Source organism: Peromyscus californicus, unplaced genomic scaffold, assembly GCF_007827085.1.
Source record: "Peromyscus californicus insignis strain IS unplaced genomic scaffold, ASM782708v3 Scaffold_1__1_contigs__length_55948999, whole genome shotgun sequence".
Lineage (NCBI taxonomy): Eukaryota > Metazoa > Chordata > Mammalia > Rodentia > Cricetidae > Peromyscus > Peromyscus californicus.
In genome coordinates this window covers 29,454,436-29,480,721 of record NW_026294492.1, presented here as the reverse complement: position 1 = coordinate 29,480,721, position 26,286 = coordinate 29,454,436, and the positions used below count along the sequence as shown (strand labels likewise).

Here is a 26,286-nt window from a genome sequence, read left to right as displayed (position 1 = left end):
GATTAAAAAATCAGGATCAAATTATGGGATGTTTACAAAACACCTTTACTCTAAAGAAAAACACAGGTTGAGTGTCAAAGATGGAAAAAGACGCTCCATGTGTATGGTCACGAGAATAGGTTAAAAGTACTATAGCGATAACACACAATATAGACTTAAAGTCAAAATCTGTGACATAAGGTGAAGAATACTGGGACTGGGTTCCTCCACTCTGTATTTTGATTGGTTGTGGTTTTATGTGATGGTCTCCATCTATTACAAGACATTTCCTTGATGAGGGGTAAGGCCTACCTGTATCTGGTACAAAGTGATGGTTGTAGGTTCATCTCCAAGATGCATGACTTCACTATCCCTGAGTAGCTGGAATTGTTTTCTAGTATAAGGTGTGGTTTCCCTTTTGTTGAATAGCACTTAAGTCTAACTAGAGATCTGTTGGCTACCGTCAAGGTATGAGGGCTACTACTGCCCAATGGACACATCTACAAAACAACCCTTGCTCTTAAGGCTCAGGGAACATTGTGGAAGAGGGGGTGAAAAGATTGTAAGAGCCGGAGGACCAGGGAGTTTGCTATACCCATAGGGTCTCATCAGCATGACTGTCTAAACTTGAGCTCACCAAGGACAACAACAATGGACATGCCAAAGTAGATGGGGAAAGAGCACAAGGCCTCAACTCTGCACAAAGAATTCCAGGCAAGTCAGGAATGCTGAGTGACAAACAGTCTTACCCAGGGATTATCTAATACCAAATGTCAGTCCTAAAAACATACATGCAAGTAACATTATATAGACTGCGCAGGTTATACTTAGGAATATAGACACATACATGTATATGACAATAATTAATAAAAAAGAGGCCATAAATTTGAAGGAGAGTCGGGAGGGATATATAGGAGGGTACGGAGGGAAGAAAGGGAAAGGGGAAGTGATGTAATCACATCATAATCTCAAAAACAATAATTTAAAAAGATAAAGCACAATATATAACAAAATGGCCAATTGATTAAGAATAAATAATAATATTTATGCATCAGACATTAGAGCTTCTGAATATATGAAATACCTGAAGCAAAATTTGACAGAATTGGAGGGAAAAGTAGCCGAAGAGTAGTAAAAAGAGTCTAGCATTCTACATTTTCTTCTTGTAGCACTAGGAGTTGAACCCAAGGTCTCATACATGCTACGCAAATGCTCTACCATCAAGCTACACCCCAGCCTTCACGTCCTACTTCCAGCAATGAATGGAACAAAAATACTAGGCAGAAAACTGATTGGAAAATGATGTAAATATTACTGTAGATGATGGGCCCAATAATGCCTCTAGACAATAGCAGAATACACATTTTTCTCAAGATAAAGAACATTCTTCAGGACAGATCATACGTTAAACCACAAAATAAGTCTTAATGAATTTAAAAAAATATTTAAAATGCATAAGCTGTCTTTTCTGCCTCTTGGGATTCATACAAGTGCATCATTGCACCTGGAATAGACTCTCTTCTCTGATCACAATAGAATGAAATTAGAATCCAACAGAAAGAAGACTGGAAAATACAAGCATATATAGAAATTAAACAACATGCTCTTTGTGTATGCATATGTGTGGGGTGGGGCAGTGTGTTCATGTGTGTGCAGGCACATATGTGTATGCATCTGCATGTGAGCCCAAAAGACAAACTTGGGTGTCATTCCTCAGAACCGTCCACCTTGGGACTTTTTTAGTTTAATTGATTGTAATTGTTATGTATGTATATGATGTGTACTGCACCTACCCCACAGCATTATGTGGAAGTTGGAGGAAAACTCAGTTCTTTCCTCTCACACTTACATTGCTTCTGGAGAGCAATCTCAGGGTTGTTAAGCCCATATGGCAAGTGCCTGTACTCACTGAGTCATCTGGCTGGCGCCACCTTGTTTTCTAAGAGAGGGTCTCTCACTGGGAACTAGGGGTTCACTGATTAGGCAAGGCTAATGGCTCGCAAGCTCCCAGGGGTCAGGACAAGTGTGGGCTACCACAACCAGCCTTTCGCATGGGTACTGGGTCCTCGTGTTTGTGTGACAAGCATTTTACTTCCTGAGCTGTCTTCTCAGTCCCTAACTAAAATTCTTAAACAACCAATAGGCCAAAAACGAAACCATAAGGACAAGCACAAAATATCTTGAGTCAAATGCAAATGAAAACACACCAAATTATATGAAGGCAGCAGTGATAAAAGGAAAATTTATAGCTACAAATTCTTACATTGATAAAGAAGGTCCCAAAGCAACAATCTCAATTTACACATTGGGAAATCAACTCACAGAAGAAGATGAAACAAAAAAAAATAGCAATGAAAATGGAAATAAACAATTGAACTAGAAAAATGATAGAAGAAAACCGTCAACAGAATAAAGAGTATGCTCTTTAGAAAGAGCAGCAAATTTGATAAGTATTTAACCAGGGTGACTGAAAACAAAAGGGAGACTCAATCAAAATGAAAGATGAGATATTACTTCTGGTTTTGTAGAAATGGGATTATAAGAAGAATGGATGTGAACACATTCAGTAAACTAGAAGAAATGGGCAACTTTCTCAAAACACACAAGTGCCAGACTGAATAAGGAACACACAGAAAATCTTAACATTTAAAATGAGCAAAGAGAGCCGGGCGGTGATGGTGCACGCCTTTAATCCCAGCACTCGGGAGGCAGAGGCAGGCGGATCTTTGTAAGTTCGAGGCCAGCCTGGGCTACAGAGTGATTTTCAGGAAAGGCACCAAAGCCACACAGAGAAGCTGAATGAGCAAAGAGACTGTGACTTAGTAATCAAAAGCTCCCAACAAGTATAAATAAAGTCTAGGACCGGATAGCTTCCTTGTTTTGTTTTGTTTCAGACAGGGTCTACTGTGCATCTCTGGTTGGCCTGAAACTCCCCACACAGACCAGGCCGGCTTCAGACTCACAGAGATTCACCTGACTCTACCTTTTGAGTTGTGGGATTAAAAGCGTGTGTCACCAGGCCCAGCTCTAGCACATGTTTAAAACAGAATTGAGAGCGACATTCCTGAGTCCCCCCCACACTGCCCCAACAATTGAAGAGGAGAAAACAATTCAAATGTATTCTATGAGGTTGGCATTGTCCAGATAGGAACACCAGACAAAGACACTACCAGAAGAGAAAATGACAGGCCAATGTCTCCGATGAATATTTAGGTAAAAATTCTCAAGTGCAAGCAAACAGGATTCACAGGTTTTAACCACACAGTAGGAAAGACTATATATATCCTACAACAGAGTAGGACTTATCCTTGGATGCAGGGGTAACCTAATAAAATATATGAATATAAACCAGCATAATATATTATAGCAATGAAATGCAAAGAAGAATTCATGATCATCTCTACGAATGTGAAAAAAAAAAGCCCTTGGCAAAATTGAGCACTGTTTTATGAAAAAAATGGAAGAAAATTGCTTCATTGCTTCAATGTACTAAAGATTACATATGAAAAACACAAAGGTAACATGCCCAGTGATGAAAGATGGAGAGCTTTTCCTTTAGACCTGGAATGGGACAAAACTGCCTGCTTCTGCTAGTTAGGTTCAACATATCAGTCAAGGCTCAACCCAGAGCAATCAGGCAAAATAAAGAAATAAAGGGTATCCATATGGAAAAGGAAGAAGAAAAGTTATCTTCTCACAGTTAATATGATTTATATGTAGAGAAAGAACAAAATCCAAGTGTTACACACACACACACACACACACACACGTAACACATGTACACACACATACATATGAGTACATATACTCATCCACACATACACGCAAACACATGCACATGTATGCACACATGCACAAACGCATGTACATACACATGCACACGTGTGCACACATGGGCACACACACATGATAACCTCTAAGTCATAAAGCCATGCAGCAAAGCTGAAGGTACAAGACACACAACTCAGCTGTCCGACGCATTGGTGACGAGCCGTGTAAAAGGTAAACAGTAAAAACAGGCTCCACACCTAACGGCGGATCAAAGAATGAAGTAAAGATTAATTTAAGGAGTTTAATGACTTGTATCCTGAGAGCGCTGACCTGCTCTGCTCCTGACCCGTGTTACTTCATTCCTCCTTAGGCAACCTGGTGGTCCCCCCACTCCCAGGAAGCCACCACATTGGTGGTGAACTTAGCGTGGACACCTGATTGCCGTGAAGCACTGTGATCCAAAACTCCCAGACTCAAGTGATCCTCCTGCCTCAGCCTCCCAAGTAGCTGGAACTATAGGCATGAACCACGGTGCCTGGTGATTTGTATCCTTATGCATTGTTCAAAGAGTATAAAGAAGACAGAAAAGAAATTCATCATACATTTATAGATTTGAATAGATTTTCTCCAAAGAAAATCATACCAAACGATGATCAAAGCTCAAATGAAATATCACTTCACACCCACTAAAACAAGACAGATGTTGACAAATTAAGGAAATAAATCTTGTGCCTTCCTTTATGAATGTAAAATTAGTGCAGATAGAGCAGAAAACATTAAGCTGGTTCCTTAAAGAATTAAAGATCAGATTACAATACGATCTAGAAATTTTGGTATAGACTCAAAAAACCATTTGAAGAAAGCTCTTACCACATGCCCTGGCCACATGACAGAGAAATCATTCTGGAAGTGAGCTGGAAGTTTCCTCTGCCCTGGATAGCCTTCAGATTGCTGGAAAGTGCTATGCAGATGCTGGGTAAGAATTGCCATTAACAGTTTAACTCAGCTGTGAAGCCTTCAGTGCAATAATAACTACCGGCCAGGCAAAATATACCCACTAGTGCAATACGGGCAAGTCTGTTAGGAGAGTAACCAACCTGCTTTCTGGTTGGAGTTGAAGCCTGCTCCACAAGAGCTAATTCACATCCGGTACTATACACCCAGCCAGAAGCCTATGGCTGAGAAGGTCATAGTCCCGAGTGAGGAGGCTACTATTGTCGTTTTGCTAACTGGACATGAGATGGCTGTCAAACTGCCCTCTAAATAACTACGTTTATGACAACAGATTAATGGGATTGCCAGCTTTGGTCGGCAAAGTTACTTTTTGCAGTGGCCAGCCGTAACTTCAGAGACCCACAACTGTCCAGGTGTTGAGAATAAGCGCCCGCTGAATGCTCAGCAATAAATGGGGCATCTGAATTATATCCCCCACCCCCAAGAGCTCTGGAACTATCACAAAAGGGCTGGGAAGAATGTAAGAGCTGGAAAAACGGTTTTACGGTGTGGAATGCTGACTACCAGGCATTGCATGGCTGTTGGACTCTTGAATTTACAGGTGCTGTGCAAGACCTGCATCGGAGTAGGCCTGTCAACATCCTGTCATGGAGCGGGGAGAAGTTCTTGAGGCCCTCTCCCTCTCTGAGAATTTATACATTGGTGATGTTTGATGGGGGAAATGGTTCCTTCAATTGTACAGTCACTGGTAAGGTGTCCATGTAAACAAACCCTCCTTATTTTCCTATAGGAACCATAACAAAACTGATTGAGTCATTAAAAAAAAAAAAAGGCATGAAATAGAAGAGGGGAGCTAGTTGAGAAAAAGGGATTGGAGGGAGTAAACAGAAAACTAGAGGGTAAGAGTAAACAGGATTGAAATACATTGCATATATGAATGAGACCCATTATTGTGTATCACTGATATATGCTAATAAGACATTAAGAAGTAGCAGCTAAGCCGGGCGGTGGTGGCGCACGCCTTTAATCCCAGCACTTGGGAGGCAGAGCCAGGCGGATCTCTGTGAGTTCGAGGCCAGCCTGGGCTACCAAGTGAGTTCCAGGAAAGGCGCAAAGCTACACAGAGAAACCCTGTCTCGAAAAACCAAAAAAAAAAAAAAAAAAAGAAGTAGCAGCTAAAAGAGCATTTGCACCCCTGTGCATAGTGGAATTACAACAGCTCAAACGCAGAAGGGACCCAAATTATCCATTGACACATGAATGCATAGGTGAAATGTGATTGATACACAAAATGAGGTGTAATTCGGCCTTACAGAATAAGAAAGGATATTTTGATATATGCCTACATGAACCTTTGATGACATAATGCTAAGTGAAATAAGCTGGTCAGAAGAGACAACTACTAAAAATTCTGCTTATATGAACCACTGAATTAGCCAAAGTCACAGAAAGTAGAAGGCTAGGAGACAGGAAAAGGACTGGGGAGTTATTATTTAATGGGTATAGAACTTCAGTTTTACAAGATGAAGAGGGCTGTGGGAATGAATGGTGGCATTAGTCCTATAACACCATGGATGTATTTAATACCTCTGAACTACACCCCTCAAAACTGTTTCAATGATACACTTCATGTTCATTGCAAGTAATAAATTTAAAATTAAAATAAATTTTTAATATATTAAGACAAATAGAAACCCTTGCATGTAAAAATAACATTTCAGTCTAATGATGGCAGTTGGGGTTTCATTTTACTATGATAAATAACTGAAAATAACACAAGTACCCTTTTATGAACAAAGTCTAATTATATTCAAATATGTTTTACTTGCTTACATTATTTCTCTACTCATTACTTTTTTAAAAGAGTACTTATGTAACTTTTGCTTACTGAAAAAGAATAAAAAAAACCTTTAAAAATACAGTTTTGAGAGGCCAATATATATACTTTTTATCTCGGACTCCATGGCTCTTTGAGTTCCCAGATTTGTGCATGTACAAACATATAATTAAATTATTAATCAAAATTTCTGGGTTGGTGAGATGGCTCAACAGGTGAAGGCATCTGCCACCACACTTGACGACCTGAGCTTGGCATCTGGGACCTAGAGAGGAGAGAGAATCATCTCCTAAAGGCTTCGCCTGGCCTCCACACATACACCATAGCATGCATATGCACCCCCCAAATAAAGAAATGTAATTAAAAATCTGGGTTCTAAATAAGCTACATTTTCCATTATAGCACCGTTCACTTCATTTAATTCTTGTGTTAATGAAAACTTTGTCGGTGTGATGTCTGCATGGGAAATTTGACGAGTGAAAGCTGATATGAATGAAACTGTATGAATCAATAATCACCATAGCTACAGATTATATACGAATGCCATCTCTAGTGATTAGTATGAAAGGAAGGCCTGTACTGTAAGGATGCATTACAGTCAGGTAACTTACACACGAAAACTCAGTGTCATTTTCAGACCACAGTATATTACAATAAGTCACTGAGAAAGTCAGGACTAGCCAGTCTCTAAACTGTCATCTGAAACATGAAATCATCTTTGGCTTCCACATTCTAATAATGTCTATAAACTTTCAAAACCACACACTAGTCCATTTAGACTACAATACGAAATCTCTTTCCCCCCACTTCGGTAGAACTGTGAGAACAGACTTCCAAGAGCAGTGAGCATTGGTTTCTAGTGACTTTGGAGACTGATGGCTCGGGAAATTTCTGATTTGAGCTGCCCTGGCTAGAGAAAGGAAAATCTAGGTGACCTTATTCCAGTCATTTCAATGGGTGGAGGTCGATCTTCTTTTGGAGGCAAAGCAGCAAAGCCTTCTTCTTCAAAGGGGCGTGAGGTGACTTCAAGAGTTAAGCTGTTGACATTTTTATACACTGGAGAAAAGCCGTCCTTGGGGAGGTTGGTGGAAGTTATACTCTGCAGCAGATGCTGCTTCAGGTCACTTGGAGAGAAATTTGTACTGTGACTATGAGGCCTGAGGTGAAGGGTATCTTCCGAATCCTTCGTTAGCTGGCCATCAGCAACCGATACATTTACTTGACTGGAAGAAGACATAACCGTTGGAAGAGAAAAGGGAGATGATGTTAGGCTTGGTGGGTAAGATGGTCTCTCAACAGTCCAATAGCGTGCAGAAACGGCTTTTGTTTCCAAATTGGGAAAGCACTTACTGCCATGTTCCGGTTCAGAGAAGCTTATACGTTTTTGAGTATCGGGAAAGCCTTGCATGTCCTTTGCACAGGGCAGGCTCAGACTACATTGCGGAGTCTCATAGAGAGTGCTACTCCTGTAAAAGGAAACTACACTTAGCTTGCAGGATGAAAAATGTCTCCGAGATCGGATGGAACCAACTCGCTCGGAAGATCTTGTGGCGCTGGAAGGTATGTCTTCCTGAGAATCAAAGTTAACTCGGCTCTGCTGCCTCCATTTCCCCTGTAGTCTTGCCAGTAAATTATGTCTTCCGCACGCGAAGAATAAGCGACTAGACGAACCTGACGAAGAAGAGAATTTTCGACTTATCTTACATGTTGAGGAAGGATGACATGTTATGAAGCTCAGAGCTCTTTTCGGTTGTAAAATACAAGAGGATCCATGAGGCTGGTGTTGTGGAGGAACTAGATGTTCAGGACAATTTCGTGGTAAGCTCTGGTCCTCTTTGCAGCAGCTAGAGTGAAAAAAAGGGCCGTATGAGGGAGAAAAAGCAAACAGGGAGCTGAATGGAGACCTCTCAAGCTTCCTGAAGAGTAATTTCTACCATACCAGTGGCAAACAACAGCTAATTAGAAAAATGGGGTGGCTAAGGTTAATGGCCACGCAGATGTACCCCAAAGAATGTGTAAATAGGTAGACTATCTCCTTACAGGAGTCTGCCCATTCTGGTAAAGCTTAGGCTTCAGGAGAGTGAAAGACTCGGGGGCGTAGGCAGAAAGAAAAATAAAAGAAAACACAAAATAAGTCCCCAGAGTTAGAACTTACACACACACACACACACACACACACACACACACACACACACACACACACGCACTATCCTTTTGAGACTATTCAACTATCATATTTAAGGGAATTAACTAAAACCAACCTATATCCCCTTGACTAATTACATTTTAACATATCAGCCATGGATGAAGCAAAAATCTCCCTGGGGTACGAGGATGCTTCAACTCAACAGAGAGTTCTCAAGTTACTGTGGGGGGCCTAAAGGCAGCACCCTGGGTTTCTGAATCCTTTCAACAGTCTTTAGCGCACAACACATGAAACACTTGAAGTGTTTTTTTGTTTTATTTTGTTTTGTCTTTAAGGCATACCTTAAACATTTTCCCATACTGAACTTAATCCAAAGTAAGTCCTTCCCTTCTAGGCCATCATTCATAAGACGTAAAATGCCCTGTGTAGGTGGAACAGGTCAGAAAACTGGATACTTGAGCTGCATGTGGGACTACCATGGCAACCGCACAGAATATGATCATGGGAGAGTCTAGAACCTAATGACACTGGTTTAGAATAAAACTGTTCTGTGGCTCACCTTTCTGAAGAGCTGAGGTTTCCGTGGCTATGGAATGTGCATTCTGAGTTCAGTATGTTCAAGGAGGCAGCAGAGAAATTGAGGGATTAAAAACGCAGTTGAATGAAGGCAGTAACGTACACGATCTCTGCACAGTTCTTTCCTTGGGACGGCCTCTCCCCAGCAATCATACATCCTTGGTCTCTTAATCCTTCTTTCTTTCACTTGAATATCTTTTGCCCAGTGTCTTTACATCCAGTGAAGTGGTGAGGGGTGAGGTGACGCTTAAGCATTTGTACTGATGAAATGGGGAAGAAATGGTTAAGGAGTAGCAAATGTCGTGCCCCTCAGTCTGTCCACAACGGCAGGGAAGCACAGGATTCTGACGTCTGGCCCACAGGCACAGGTTAAGGAGATCTGCTATGTTTATGATCTTTTATGCTTTATTCTTCTTTGGACAACTTATACCCATCAACTGTAGGTTTAGCAGGGTTATAAGAAAAGAGCCTTTTCCCCATCTCAGGGTAGAGTACTGTCTCTAAAGTATGTGTATATCCACTTAGGACCCGAAACTCCTCCGCCAATGCTTCCATTTGGTGCTCAATATCCTGCTCTACTCCAACACCCCCTTTAATCAACGTCTCCTTCTGAAGACCGCTCCAGGAAACCCTTGAACAGATTCCTTACAAGAGGCCTACGGGTCTCGGTTTCCAACACATCACTGTCAGATCTGTGATGTGACTCTATTCTCTATGCAATCAAAACGGTTAACCTCTTACAGAAGATGTGGGGTTCCCAGGTCGGCAACAAGAGACATAGTACTCATCACACAGCAAGCAGTGTGATCACCAGAATCTTTGGGCTGGTCCTTCTCGGCCCACTGTCCTGGGGCAATGCAGGGGGCCCCAGGACACCTGTATTTGCTGCAGATTGTGTTACAGGAAGGAAACATAGCTTAAGGAACCCACCATCTTTAATCTACTCGCCACCTGTTTTTGTAAAGTGTTTTGAGTCGCAACCACTCCCACGCTGTCTACAGTTACTTTCACGCTCCGGTGGTAGAGCTTGGTAGATGAGACAGATCCTGTATGTCTTCAATTCCTAAAATCTCTGCAAAAAAAAAATGCCCTGCCCCCATTTTAGTGCATTTGATACATTTAATCCTCTTCTTCATGGTGCTAGGGACCCAACCCAGGCCCTTGCAATTGCTGGGCAGGTGTTCCCAAACATTAAGCTGCATCCTCAGGCCTGTTTCCCTTCTAACTGATAAAATAATACTTTACAGAATTCACGACGGATTAGACAGAGTGCAAAGCACCTGCCTATATCATCTCAATTGAGGCTAGAGACAACAAGACACATCCATTATTAACCACATTTTAATGAAAGTTATTTCACTTGTTATTACTGTATGTTTGTCTGGGGGTGGGGGTGTGCAAGCCATGTTTGGGAGTCAGTTCTCTCCTTTCACCTCGGGTTCCAGGAATTGAACACGGGTTGTCAGGGAAATACAAAGCGGCAAAGGCTCTTACCCTCTGAGCCACTTCACTGGCCTCAACCACATTTTAAGAAAAGAATTCGGGTTTGGGGAACTGACGTCATCTACGCAGTCGAAGCTGAGCCTGGATGCATACTTGGGACGGAACGACGAAAGCATGGGATCTCATTGCTGCTCTGGAAACCTCATTCTGCCCCGGCTTCTCTGACCTCTGCCGGTTTGTTCTGAGGTGGGGTTGTTTGGTTTTATTCTCCCACTCAGCACACACTTGTTTGACCAGTTTTCAGCATCCTTTGCAGGCTTGCTTGCCTCCACCCACTCCAGTCCTACTGGTTCCAGAAGGCTATGCATACCACCCTCTTCTCTCTTCTCACACCACCCGTCTACTTGAGCAACAACACTCGTTCCTACAGAAGCTGGGCTTCGCAAGCATATTAGTGGGATGGTCAACAGTGGAGTAACTTCTCAGCTCTGTGCAGTTTCTTTCGCAGCTGCAATGAGTTAAATGCTCACATGGGCAATGGCTTCGGTCTCCCAGCATGTCCTTGTCCTTGCCAGGAGGGCCTAGCCCCTGATGGCACAGGACGCTAAACACTGGAAAGGTCTTGTGTGGTTCTTCACCTCTGGGGCTGTGGTTATAATGACGGAGAGCATTCCTCTTCAACATCCTGCTTCATTGTAAGGAAAAGCGGTTGGGTCTACAAGACTGTTTCATTCTCAGCTGTGCCCCCAGAGTGCCAACAGTGCCTGGTACGGAGTAGACACACAGTCAGAGACTAAGAGGGACTTCAGCTGTATTCCCATATTTTTTCCTCTCTAGCCCCCTCCCTTCTCCCTCTCTTTTTCTCCCTGCCTGCTTCATGGAAGTGAAGATCTATTTGCAAACGTCTTATGCTCAACGTTACTAATGGTCAGGGAAATACAAATTTGGAAATTATTAGTGAACATTTCATCTTCATCAATTTGCCTAAAATTTAAGAGTCCGACACTACAAGTAATTAACATGGGACAATAAACATTCTCATACAGTCAGGTTTGTGAACGGGAAGTACTTTAAAGACTTATTAATATGCATATAAGCAATACATGCAGTCTCTAAGTCAGCACTTCAAATGCATGCTTTATAGAACTTCTTCCACATTTCCCTTTGGAATGGGGAGGGCATTCACTGAAGTGTTGTTTATAGGAGCAAACAAATGGTGACCTACACATCCACTAATAAGGAATATCTATATCCTGCTGTGGGATATTTTGATTGCACTCTGACACTCCGTAGACTGCCAATAAAGTTGACCTTGAATCAGAAGGCGGAGCTAACTACTAGCCGATCAGAATTAGTCATAGAGGTTTCGGAGGACCCAGGACATATAGAGAGACACAGGAAGTAGTAGGGAGGGGCTTAGGCCCTTTTGGATCAAGGAAAGAGAGAGAGAGGAGGTCTCTGGTGGCTTCTCCACAGCTTCTCTGCTCAATCAGATTTCTATCCTGATATCTGATTCTCGAGTTTTATTTATTAAATAGAATAATATGGATAATTGCTTAAATATCCCATCAATGGAATGCAGTACCACATTTAAAAAGCATGTTTACAAGCATCAACATGGAAAAGCCTCAAAACAGAAAAAAAAAGTATTAAAGCAAAAACAGCTACCAAAACAATACATCACATAATGTCATTTCTATACATTTTAGGAACAAAACACCATTTATTCCTTGTATATAGGAACACATACATGTAGAAGAAACACTGAAACCGTCAAAGATTGCATGCAGACTAAGGTAATGGCTGTCTCCTAAAGAAAAGATTTCAATTACAATACTACATTTTTAATAGATCTGAAAAAAAAATCATTTTCTAACTATAACAACTTTGAGGGTTACAAGATGACCGTTATAGTCTGCATCTGAGTCTTTGCCTGGAAGCCTACACGTGAATGTCAACAGGAGGAAATAACTGGAAGAATACAAGTACCAAAAACAACAACAAAAAACAACAAACAACCCCCACAGCCCCAAACAGCAAGGTCTGTATTTCAGCTCACCAAGTTAAAGGGTTCCCCAATAGACTCCGCAAGCTGGGACCAGTCAGCGGCCCCACGTTCACCACCATTTTGTTATTCCCGAGTTGGCGCCATCTAGCCGGCATATGCCTTTACTAGACTGGTTTTCTCCTGGGGTCTCTGAAATGCTTGTGGTGGCTAAAGAGGGCCTGGCGGCAGGCAAACTGGTTGAGATCAGCCAAGTTTCAAAGGGAGGGAGACGGCCTACGGAGGTGGCTAGTGTACAGGTATTTATCCACAAAGACATGATACATCTGTTTGTATCTCTTTAAAAAATAAGTTAATTAAATGGGTTTTTTTTTGTTCTGCTTAAAAAGAAACTTCTCTAAAGTAGTGTTAAATAGGAAAGGTTTCCTCCTGTTTGTTTGGTTTAGTGGCACTTCCTACAGTCTGGTCCGTCAGTAGGACGACAGTATTGCATCTACCCTTGCGTGTTATTGCTAACAAAAACACCCATGACCAAGCAAGAAGAGGTACTGTGGCACTGGCTCTGTCTTAAAGTTTGGCTACATCCATACCAGGTACGTCATTCATAGTTTTCACAAATCTTCCTTGAACCCATATTCATTGTGCCAATATCTGGAGTTTCATTAAATCTTGGAATTATCTTTTTACCTGTCCTAAACGGAACAAGGGCTACTTCTCTTTCTAGAACTTTAGACTTTCCTGAGCAACCAGACTTAAATTCCTCGACAGAGGATTTTAAGAATACAGGCCACTCACCACTTTAGCCTGTACGCCTCCATCAGGCTTCAGGGGCTCCTCACACTCTCTAGCTCTAACGTGTCCTGTCTGGGAAGGGACTGCTCAAACCTGACCCAGGATTCCCGATGACAGATGTCCATGCAGGCAGGATAACCACGGGTTGGTCTTCTGCACCGCTCAGCGATGCCCCATACTGTGGTAGATTTCTGATCACTATTAGAGTACTTAGTTGTTCTTACCCATTCTCATGGAAATTCCCAGGTCTCTCTTCTGATTCACACTTCCCAATGAACCTAGGATGCGTTCTAAACATCCCACCTGCCCATTTTAAAACTAGTCTGGGACATCTTGTTACTGTTCAGGAACACCAAGTTCTTAGACCTGGTCATTCACCCCGGCATCTGTGGCTTTTCTCTACCAAAAGAACTTCATAGTCATTCTCCCGACATCCAAGAGATGCTTGACAATTCTGGACCTAGCACCAATGTCTAAGATGTCTTCAGATGCCTCCTTCCAATTCCACAGACAGTGTGCAGCTCACTCACTTCAGCTAAGACATTCTTCCTGGCACCTACTCTCTGAAAGCACAGAGGTAAGGTGTCATGACGACGAAAAGGTCCCCACCCTCAAGGATGCCAGGCTCTATCACATTCAGTACAGATCCTTAAACAACAACAGACAAGAACCTGGCTGTTTCGTTCTTCAAAAACACCACCCAGGGCCAATGTTTTAAATCCACAGATTATTGGTTTCCCAACTAAGGGAATACTTGTTCTTTGTGCTTAGAATTCAGGATATTAACCCATGTAGGGATGCAACAGGATCACTTCTATATCCTCTAAGCTTTCTAGACCTGCAATAAAGTTCAGCAGCTATTAGTTCCACGTGGTACATTTAATGACATGAAATAAGATTAGAACTACAATGAGTTAAAATTACAAGTTCCTTTCCTCAGCTGTACCAGTCCACATTTGAAGTGCTTAAGAGTCACACAGGCTAGTGGCTCCTATGCTGGGCAGCACAGATACAGTCACCTTCTAACATGACAGCAAGTTCTACTGAACCACACCGGTCTAGGGAGTTTGATATAAAAACCGCACATTGATCACATTATAAAATAGGTTGCCCATGTTGGCAAAGGATGATTGTCTTCCCCAACTCTTACGTGATGCCACTTACTACTGGTTATTTTTAATAATCACATTAGAAAATAAGTTAGCTATTCTGGAAAATAATGACTGTCTTCCTCAACTCTAACAGGATATCATTTTCTATGTATCTATCTATCTATCTATCTATCTATCTATCTATCTATCTATCAATCTATCTATCCCTTTTGTCAATGTGATCTAAGCTACCTAAAATATCAATAATATTTAATACTTTAATTATAATCTAAGGCAAAACAATCATTGCTTTCATGTCCTTTCAGAGCAGAGCATATGCGTGAGCAGCTATCTACGCAACAGCAATAACGTGAGGAATAACCAGTTCGATACGGGAAGCATCAAGGACACTTACCCTCCTTCACTTTCTGCTTCCTCTGAACTATTACTTGTTGCTGCACGTTGAACCGTCGTCAGCCTTTTTTTCCTAGCTCTGTGCTGAGGACTGATCTTGTGACCTGCTACCTTCCCTCCAAGTTCATCTTGTAGATATTCCTCCAGCTTTGGAATCGTTTCTTTAAGGAATCTGATTTCCTCCTTCAGTTCTTCCATGTTGGTCAGTAATTCGTTTAACTTTTCCAGTATCTGAAGTTGCCTTCTCTGAAAGACCACGGATGCTCCTTGTTCACTGGGCGTTTCATCTTGCCAAGTTAGTGAATCGAATTTCTTACCCAGAGAAAGAAATCTAGGCAAGTGCATTGTTGTCCTTGGCTTACGGACCTTGTGGTACCATAAAGCCAGCAAGCTGATTCCAGCAGTTCCCACCATGATGCCAAGGATCAGTTCTTTGTTTGTAGAATGACGCATTTCTTGGCTTTTATTTCTAAAATTTAAAAAAAAAGCAAAACTGTAAATAAACAATGTTTCTCTGTCCAGGATAAAAATATTGATGCTTTTTCAATTTGTCAAAAGCCTGAAAATCATAAGCTAACCCACACTATGAGCAAGTGCCTCTTTAACTCACACCTCAAGAGAAATATTTGCTCAAGGCTATTACTGAAGTCTGGTGTGAAATACTGACTTTAATTCTGAATTTATACTCTCTACAATCAATCTGAAGTTCACCCTTTAATTATACCTTAAAGGGCTAGATAAATAAAAGCAAAAGTATCATCCGCTTGAGAGAAGTATTGAAGAGTTCAAGGTGTCCTTATTCACGATTCTGTGTGCAATTCATGTGCTGGATTTCTTATTGCAGTTCATCATTAAAGGCTGAGATGAGGCTCTTTCTGAGCATCTTGATCACATTGGGACTTAATAATAAGTCACCAGTGATTAATGATGGTTTTTAAATCTCAGGGCTCAGAGATAGAAACATAAACAGCACTTTGATAAGTTCGTAACTCACCTCCCCTCTGTTTCATTCAACATAGAAAGCCAGTAAGACCCATGTAGGTTTCATCTTTCTTCTGACCCAGAATTCCTTTGCTTCTGACATTTCCACTTATATCTGAGACCTTTTTATTTTAAATTATCACTTTTTAAAAGTAACTTTTTAAGCCATTTCTTTGACTCCGTTTTTTCTCCATCTTTCATTTTTTTTTTTCATGGAAGGCACAAAATATAGCCTACCTCATTGTGTATCAACTCAGCTACTCTGATGAGAAGTACCAAAATTTCTCTCTAGCAAATCCCATCTTTACTAATACCATTGCTGATCTAAAGTCAGAAAAGGATTAAATGAAAACCCTGGGTATAGTCCCCTCTCTTTCTGAGATGGTGAAATAAGAAGGTTAATACTGAAAGCTTTTGTAACTACATACACTGAAGCTTTAAAAAAAATATACTTAGAAGCTCCCAAATTTGATTTTACTTCGATTTTCTCTATAAGACATATATTTGTGTTCAAGTTTGCTAACAACTTGGGAGAAATAGTTGTAAGCTATCCACGTTAGGAACAAATAATTAAATCATTACTAACTATAACCCTGACCAAAACAGAAAGAAATAAATCCTCTAGGGACTCCTGGATCCCAGCTGGAAGTAACTTCTTGACTATGGGGAAATTAAAAAAAAAAAAAAGGAGATAATCAAACAACTAGGCAGTCTCACTGAACTGAATGGATAACTTTAGGGTCCACAGAAACTAAAGTATCTAGAATGTATGTGCCAGAGCCTAGAGGATAAGGGAAGTATGCCTAGAAAACAGACAGTTAAACTCCATGGGGCTGGCAAAGAATAACTTCAAGGGAAATCGTAACTACCAGGAAGCTATAGGTTAAATTGGTCCAGAGATTACATAGAGCTGGTTAGCGATCAAGTTGCCCAGAAGGCTTGCAGACTACGTGAGGCTCTCCGCCGAGACCTCGAAGGGGCAATGTGTTGGTAGGAAGGTTAAAGGAACCCTAGAGTTAAGGCTGTTTGGGCTTCCTCCACAATGGATTAAAAAAATAAGACTCCAAAGTAATAAATTGATTCACAAATGATCTAACTGGCAGGAAGATAAAAGTGTCTAATCCTGTAAATGAAAAAAAAATGCAGGGTTCAACCAGATTGTCCAACACCTAGCAACAAATTTTCAGACATGCACAGAAGCCGGAGGATACCAGAGATGATGTAATTAGCAAACAGAGGCCTTAAAACAATTATTTAAAATATATTCATGGTAGAGATACATATGATGAGGAGAGAAAAAGGAAAGCTTTAAGCCAGACTAGAATTTCTAGGAATGAAAAAATAAAATCTCTGAAAAAAAGTTTCATGGAATGAAATCGACAGTGAAAACAACTCCATGCAACAACAGAAAGCAGTGCACTGGAAGACTTAGCCATAAAAATCATCCCTAGCCGGGCGGTGGTGGCACACACCTTTAATCCTAGCACTTGGGAGGCAGAGGCAGGCGGATCTCTGTGAGTTCGAGGCCAGCCTGGTCTCCAAATTGAGTTCCAGGAAAGGCGCAAAGCTACACAGAGAAACCCTGTCTTGGAAAAAAAAAATCATCCCTAAATGAAGCACAGTGAGGAAAAACAGAGACGCAGGCCAGTGGGCGTCATGAACAGTCTAAGACTGACAGGACAGTAGGAGGGGAAAAGGTGAACAAACAAACAATCCCCAAATTAAACAAAGTCAACTGAGTCAAACAGAGTAAGAAAAACAACCATAAAAGTCAGCGAGGAAGAGAGTCAGGAGGAGGGAGGAGCGGAGAGAGGGGAGAAGGAGAAGGGTTACCACTGCCTGTATCCTCAGGAGCCATTTAAACATGACAACGACGAAATGACATCTTCGCCATGCTTGGGTGGCGGGACCCCTGCCCACTGAAATGTCTATATCCAGTGAAATATCTTCCAACACAAGGGTGAAAAGGGGTAGGGCTCTTGTTGCTGTGGTTCAACAAAAGCTGAGACTATTATTACCCAGTGACAGGCGCCAAAAGAAATGCCATGGAAGGTCTTCAAGCAGAAGCAAAACACGTACAGCTAGCGTGCACAAAGGACGCCGCATACCAGCGGTGGCAAGAGGGGCGAGCGTGAAAGTCAGTGTTCTCATTTTAATATTTACCTATAAAACAATTGCTATTAAAGCCAAAGTGACAGCAATAGGCTCATAACAGACCTAGAAAGCAAGAGGCGGGGCAACAGTCCAAAGCATGGAAAAGTCCAAAGTCCATAAAGATATAGATAAACCAGTGCGTGTGTGTGTGTGTGTGGGGGGGCGGTAAGGGAGTAAAAATGGAATACTAAAGACATTCACTGAGTCCAAAGGAAGGAATGAACCCTGGACTAAGGGATGGGTAAATACAAATAACAAACAAGGAGAAAGGATGGCAGTTGCATAGAGAAACGGCGCCAAAAGATCAAGACAAACTTTGTTTTCCAATATGAAAGATCCCACTGAAAAGCGAAGTTGGTGAAGTAGAAGAAACAGTAGAGAACTGTACAACCACGAACAAAGGAGATGGTCTCCAGTGCAAGTGCACCAGGTTGACCTTTAACGGGAACGCAGACCACTCCTTCAGAGTGAGGAAAGAAAAGGCAGATTACATGAGCAGAAATTCAGGTTAAGTGGGTAGATGTAGTAGTCTATGAACGTTCTCTTTGATTGCTTCTTGTCCAAAACAGCCGGGAGTGAATGCCAGGGCAGAATACTAGACAGACATCAATCCCGAATTAGGCTGTATACCCGAAATCTTGCATCCTATGACTAGAGCCCTATATTCTACATAGTCTAGCAAGGTACTATTGTTTCCTGTACACTACATGGCCAACTAGACATAATGCTTTAAATGACCCATGGAAGGGGGTGGGGGATAGTAGGAATCTATTTCCAAGAAGCTGCTTAAAAGGAAGTTTCTTTTCAGATTCCTATTATAGTTGAGATGGATCAGTAGGTAAGGGTGCTTGCCTTGATGTCCAATGACCTGAGTTCAATCCCCAAGGCCCCCTTGGCGAAGAGAAAGAAACAACTTCTTCAAGTGTCTGCACACACACACACACACACACACACACACACACACACACACACACACACACACACACACTAAATAAAAGTTAAAAAAACAAAACAAAACCAAAATTAGAGTCCTATTATATTATAGTATATGCATGGACAACAGTTACTATCAGGTTAGATGCTCTATCTCATCAAACACACACAAAAAGGTCTTTCAGAAATTACCTCAGATTATGACCTCTAAGAGACTAGTTTAAAATGCCTCTCTTAACCAATTCCAGAGATGATCTTGGTGCTTAATCTGGCCTGTCTGATGGCAGAGCATTTACCAATTTTTCCTTTCTTTTCTTTCTCTCTTTTCAACCCAAATATCCTCTGAACTAATTGATATAAGGAACTGTAAATGGAACTAAATGCTCACTCCTACTCATCCAGGAGACACAGCAATAGCAGAATCTAAGGACTCGTAACAGGTGAGGCTGTTGATAATTACTATTGTTTAGCTCCATCAAACATTATATCATAAAACTAAATTACCTCAAAAGATTACCATAAAAAAGCAATAGAAATAAAAAAGCTACTATGTACCTATGATATACATTTATATTACAGGTAAATCATGCATCAAACCTAATCACCTTGAGGCTAAAATTTGTTTCTGTTTTTTACTGATGAATAAATATACTGGGGTAGGAAACAGTTCAATAGTACAGCTGTTGTTTAGCATTCATGAGGTCTAACATCAGATCTGCAACATCACTCATTCTTTCCCCGCCCCCCCCCCCCCAGCCTCCACATCCACACACTAACAAAGAACGTCCACATGTCCATCTTAAAGCCTAGCACAAGGAATTTTCCTATTATGACTTAGTTCTTTGGCGCAGTCCTGCCAGGCCAGCCTTGAACTTTACATTATGAAACACACACACATCTGAAAGCTTTTTTTTTCATTTAACAAGTTAATAAACAGACGTGAAAGTCTGATGAAGAAAAAGACTTTATCCCCAAGACAGACTCAGGTTTCAACACATGAGAAACAGCCAAACTTTTACCTTTTTTTTTTTTAAAGGTACCTCACAGGTTTCAAATTATCTCTTTGAAGGAGTTCAAAACAGTAATGCCACTATTATTTTTCAGACAAACGAACTGCTGTCATTTACCCAGAGGGTTATCTGACTAAAGAAGTGAGCAAGGTTACCCCTGGGTTCCTGTTTCCTAAATCCTGGAGACATCTAGCTGCATGCGGAATCAGAAAGCATCAAGCAAGGACGCAGAGGAGAATGCTGACGGAAGCAGAGATAGATGTTCAGAGGTGAAATATGACATCAGAACTATGAAAGTCAACAGAGAACTAGAAGGAACAGAGGCGGCATTTGGTTAATAATCTCACCGTTAGAAACATATCCGTCAGTGTGCTTGAATTTATGCTACAAAGGTGCTTCTACGTTGGTAATTGGAAAAGTAACACTGGACAAAAATAGTTAGGTACAAGCAAGAAATAAATCCCGGTGTGTGTGTTTTTGTGCCAATAATCTGAAAAATGACACTGTTGTGAGAGGGAAGTATCAAAGTTGTAAATAAGAATCTGTGCTTGCCTACAGTGTAATTTAAAAGGTAGTATAAAATTATATTGTTTTTGTACTTTCGTTTATAGAAGTATATTCTTGCACCGATTATGGAGAAAACAATTAAAATTTATTGAGCAGATCTTACAACTCATTTTAAGATGCGAAATTTGCATTTCAGATGCAAAAAAAATTATTTTACAAACTCCCATTTGTAAATCACTCATGATGGGAAATGATGGACATTATGTTTGTATAAATTACCTAAAATTAATACAACGCGTGATCAATGGTTATTAGCTGAGAACCTCCTAGTGACACAATGCTAGAGAAACGATAAAATGTTGACCTCCAAGTAAACTAGGATATGAAATTATTTTAAAAGAAAAACTTCATGTTTATGTTCTGGTTTTCATCTCTGGATATTAGAATTATGTCTCCATATAATTAGAATGTTTATAAGTTGCGTTCATAACCAACTCATCGGCTGATCCTTAGAATTGGGGGAAGACATAAAATGCTGTCACCAACAAACCAGAGAAAGGAAAAACTACTAAGAAAGTCAAGAAACATGATAGGTTACAAATCCGCTTCAAGTTTCCAAAGGAAACGTTCTGACCCCTTGGGGGGTAAAAAAAAAAAAAAAAAAAACTCATGTACAGCGATGCAGAAAACCCAGTACTTTCCAATTGAATTCTAACACTCAAAATTCATTAGATTTCCAAACCTCTCCTTATTTATAAATTAAATTTGGGACCCCTTAGAATTTAGTTTATTTGCAAAAGTTAGTAATGCGGTTAGGCTGGTTTCCATGTCTGCAGAAAACAGAGAATTCAATTTTTTTTTTTTTTTTTTTTAGTGCGGGAAGCACGCCGAGAGAACACAAGGTTGGCGCGAGGCTGGGGCAGATGCACAGGCGCGGTGTCCGCTGCTCCGGGGGTCGCCTGGTCCAGGGGGGTGGGTCCCGCTGCCACCGCTCCGCGACACCGGTTCGGCCAAGATTGCACCAAGCCGGTCCTCCGCCGCCGCCGGGTCAGCGGGCGCCGGGCCACGACCCGGAAGTGAAGCCGCCGCCGGAAGTGCCCCCGCCTTCTTCCGCACGCCCCCGGGACCGACGGAGCCAGCCAGGCTGGCCGCCCCCTCCCCGGCTGGGTACGTACCTGGCTTCGCGGTGAGGGCTTCTCTGTGACCGGAGCCGGCGGGAGCGGGGCCCGCGGGCGGACGAGCCGGGAAGGGAGAGCCGACTGGAGCCCCGGAGTCCGCGGCTCCCAAGGTCCGGCGCCGCGGCCTGCGCGTCTGACCCAGATAGCGGAGGCGCCGGGGGAGGAGCCGCTAGCGGCCCCGGGCTCCCGCCTCCTCCCGCCGGCGCCTCTCAGCCCCGGGCTCCCCGCCTGCTTTTCACCGCGGGGGGAAAGCTGAGCCCGGTGGAGCGTCCTGCCTGCCGCAGGCCGGCCCGGAGGCCGCGGTCGCCCTCCAGCCTGCGTGTCCCCTGGCCCGTCACTGCCACCGATCGCTTCCGAGTCCTCCCGTCGCCCTTAGCTAACCCCCCTTTTGGGCACAAGCTTTGAACCGTCTGTGCAGACCTCACCTCTTGCACTAATTCCTAGGTTTTCCTTACTTCAACTCACATGGCCTTTTAATGATCGCCACTGTTTTGAGTTGCCTTTAGTTCGGAAACCGGTCTTCTTAGATGACTGGCGTTGAAGGTTTTGCCCAATTTCACATTCTGCGGTTTGTATAATGATAACCCTGTCAGGTTTTTTAAAACGGCTCACAAGTCCCTCTCACTTGGAACATGATTGGCTTAAACTTTGGCTTGTTGAAGACAGTTTTAATTACTAAAGTCCCTACCATGTACTGAAGAGAATTAAAGTAGATGCACCCCTGCTATAAAAAATTAAGGTTTGTTGTATATATACACACACACACATACTTTAAAAAGTAGAGGACAGTTTAATACTTTACCCTTCGTATCCAAAATAGTTAAGAACTACTTTTACCCTATTGTGATTTGTAAATATATTACAATCTAATGCCAATTGCTTTATTTAACCATGATATGTTGTAAACCTGTCTTACAGGGTGTTGTTTCTTCTTTAAGATGTGGGTACAGGAGAAACTTTACTATCAATAATGCAAAAAATCTTTCCCAGGAGCCCATTAGTTCATGGCTGCATCCTGGCACACAGCTCAAAAGAGACTGTGTAAAATCGAGGGTTGTGGTTGAGAGGGGCCTACCAAGTCAGCTGGAAGAGGAAGATGGCAGGGGTGTGGGTGGGGTGGGGTACTGACTTGATCCTTGCGTTCAGAAGTGGGATAACGCAGCTAAGCTAGTTCAATGTTCCTAACACCTGTTCCCACTAGCCTGCAATGCCTTTGATTTATTCCTTAAAGCAATAAAAAGTTATCTAAGATGTAGAAACTCATCGGAAATAGCTATTAATCTGACGGTTAAATTTAAGTATCAAATTGAGAGAGAATGTGTTTGCTAGACAGTGTTAGGGATAATATTAAAAAGGTAACTTTCTCCACATCTCCTGGGGCCGTTCGATTTTTTAAAAAAGCGTCTGACGAAAATAAACCCAGCAAACACTCAGAATCTCATAGTTGCTGCCATTCAGTCAGTACAGCAATTGCGATCATTTGGGACATTCTCTTCCTAATGTGCCTCCACCTACTCTGCGAGTTTTCCCACACTGCTTCCCCCAGTTATCCTCTGGAGACGAACCACCCCATCATCTCTCCCTAAGCTGTGTTCTTTTCCATACCGGAAGGCCCTGTTCCTTGCCACTTGGGTAAAGCAAATCCATGGTAATCTCTTTCCCTTGAGAAGCTCTCCAACACATTCTCCTTGTCCCTAAGGATTCATTCATGCATTGAAACTTTTGTGAAAGGATAAAGAGTTTAAGGGAATATAAAACGCCTTCTGCTGTCTTTCAGTAAACCTCCCGTGCTTGGTACGTAATTACTGCTTGCCCGTGGCCATTGTGTTCCGATGCTGTGTGCATCCTCCAGACAAGGAAGGTAGCTTTTACCTTTGTTTCTCAGGACCAGGCACAGCATGCACTTTATTTTTTTCTTTTTGAAAACATGTTGGAAACATTTCTTTGAAAGTAGTATATACACTTGGGGGGGAAAGCATTTACAAAATGTGTCAGTGGTTTGTATTTTTTGTTTCTTAGGTTTTATTTAGTAGTTTTATTTTCTGAAAATACTGAAACGACAAAGTTTGAATCCTGTGAAACTGACATCAGTATATCATATGGATAACTGTTCTATGGTTCCTTGCTCTATTAGTCCCAATTCTGTAGTCACCTGTGACATTATCCAGTGAATAGACCATACAGTACTGAACTGTAACTGTAGGAAGTACATTTATGAAGTCCCCAACTCCTATTTTAAAACAGCAACCCGCCTTCATCTCTAGGCTGGGATGAAGGGAACATTTAACTGCAGGGGAAGACATCTGTTGTATCTTACGCCCAGTTTTCTGGATTCATTCTTTTAAAGATTAGGAATGAAGCTTGGGGGGAAAAAAAGGAAAAATAGTAATGTGCCCAATTAAATAGTTGTTTTACAATTTTTTAGAGTTTCTCTAAGATACCAGAAAATTACAAAAGAAAAATTCCTGAAACTATAACTGTGGTTACATTGGAACTCCAAGGCAAGAGCTTTAAATATGTGCACGGTTATAGTTCTTACATATTTCCCGAAGGCTAATTTTTATTTACTTAAATACAGCAAAATGGTTGCCCAGTATTCCTGTACTGAAAGAATACAAAATAGCATTTTAAATAAGTATCAATGACAAGTTTCCAGCATACATACATACATACATACATTACTTAGTCAATTTATTGAAAATGTAACTGCCTTAAGATACTGAATTCTTATTAGATACTTTCTATTTTCACATGGAAAAATGCTTTCACTCAATTAAAAAACAAAGTGTTCTCAGAGGCCATGAACAGTAAGTACCTGGCTGGATCGATGCTCACCTTACCCAGTAGCTGACATGAGTTTTTCTAGGTTACTCCGCGGAGTTTCTTCACAAATCGAAGAGTTTTTGAGTCATCTCCTTACATGGATTCAGAGCACTCTAAAGGGGAATTAAATAGCTCTAAGAAGAGTAGCTCAACCCCCTTCCACTCTTCCAGCCTGAGAGAGAATGTTGAAGGACGTCCTTGGTAAGCCAAGGTCAGTTTCATCATTTGGCTAGAATCAAATAAAGTTGAAAATTCGTCAGAAAAAAAATAATGATAAGACTACATGTGAATGAAAATGTTTACTTGCAATAGGTAGAACAAAAGATTCCTTTTTATTAATCCTTGACTAGTGAAGAGGTCATTCAATGTTCTGTTCCAAAACCGCATTATAGCTCCCCTTTCCTCAATTTATGAAAAGAAAAATGATTTCCCCTTTAGGAGCAGACATCCTTCAAGAAATTGTTTAGGAGTTAGGGGAAAAAAACAAAACACTTTGCTATATAAACCTGTTGGTAGAACAGATCAGTAAGGTTACGATAGAGACTCATTAACTAGCCAACCATTGTTAAAGCATCTTGTTTTAGCAATGTACAATATAACATGCAGAAAAGAGATCAAGAAAGGCTTAGTACTAGGCGATGCAGAGGACTGGATGCAGGTGACGGACATTAGTTATGAGAAAGGATATAAAGGTAATTGTTTTTCCAGTTCTAACTTTGTCATGGAGTTTTTGTTGGTGGTGGTGATAAGTGCCTAAAAACGTGTTTGATGGTGAAATGGCAAAAGCCAATGTGGAGCTAGCTTCACAGCTTCAGTATGACTGTCTAACTATAGAAGTTCACTGAGATGTATAGACTTGGGGTCCGGTTCATTTCAGTTGTGAAATGTTCTTTATTTGCAAGTGTCTCTTTCTAAATAATAAACTTTAAAAGACTTTTTTAACTTATAAAATGACATTTCTGTCATTATAATTAATATACATATTTGGATTCACATCCAGATGTGTATCTAGAAAATGATGAAAACTGAAACCTACTAGTGGAACAATTTCAGAAGGAAGTCTCATAAAATCAACCAACAATCCATGTGTATTTCAACCTAATACAACTGTAGTTTGTTTAGAACAGGAGACATAAATTATGAAACTTAAGCCACAAATGATGGTCAGTTTCCTACACAAGCTCATAAAATCCTTTATAATCTGTGTGATAACATCCAGCATGGGTTTTGCCGCATTCTAACGGAGAACTGATGTCAGGAAATCACTTTCCCGTGTGCAGTGGCCTTGGCTGATCCCGTTTACAAAAATAAGGCAGTGCCAGTAGCAGCTGGAAACTGTCCTGTGGCCAAGGAAAAGAGAACTGCACTCTGAATCTGTGGCATCTACTTCCCAGCTAGTGCAGACAGAAGTCTTCCTTGTGCCTGCCACAGGCTCTGCTGGGTTCCAGCAAAGGAACTCATTGAGCACAGGGTGCTTTGACTTTCTCTCATGCAACAAAACAGCCCTCAACTCTCCTTAAAAATACAAAGGAAGACGGTCCCGATAGTAATGACTTCACGTTTACGCCCTCGCTGGCTGTGAGCCTCTCATTTCTCCAGCTGAAGTAGCCAGGGCGAACCTTTCTGCTGTACACAGTGGATAGCCATCCAGTCACTCCTAGAGCAGAAAGTGTGACTCAACAAGTGTCTTAT

General features: G+C 41.5%; 1 protein-coding gene across 7 annotated transcripts in view; it reads right to left on the bottom strand.

The window, feature by feature from the left end:
* Positions 1–23,542, bottom strand: part of Rmdn2 (regulator of microtubule dynamics 2) — a 64,469-nt gene extending 40,927 nt beyond the window's left edge. The window contains exons 1-3 of one of the 7 annotated variants that reach the window (XM_052746338.1): positions 21,769–21,876; positions 15,010–15,477; positions 7,477–8,385 (exon numbers count right to left, since the gene is read on the bottom strand). In XM_052746338.1, the coding sequence (XP_052602298.1) occupies positions 7,477–8,385; positions 15,010–15,461 (1,361 nt within the window). In that variant the 5' untranslated portion in view covers positions 15,462–15,477; positions 21,769–21,876. Of the gene's footprint in view, positions 1–7,476; positions 8,386–15,009; positions 15,478–20,095; positions 20,215–20,241; positions 20,412–20,433; positions 20,861–21,768; positions 21,877–22,196 lie in introns of those variants that run through there. The other 6 variants (XM_052746334.1, XM_052746335.1, XM_052746332.1 and 3 more) reach the window with 6 other exon arrangements.
* Positions 23,543–26,286: the final 2,744 nt, after the last annotated feature.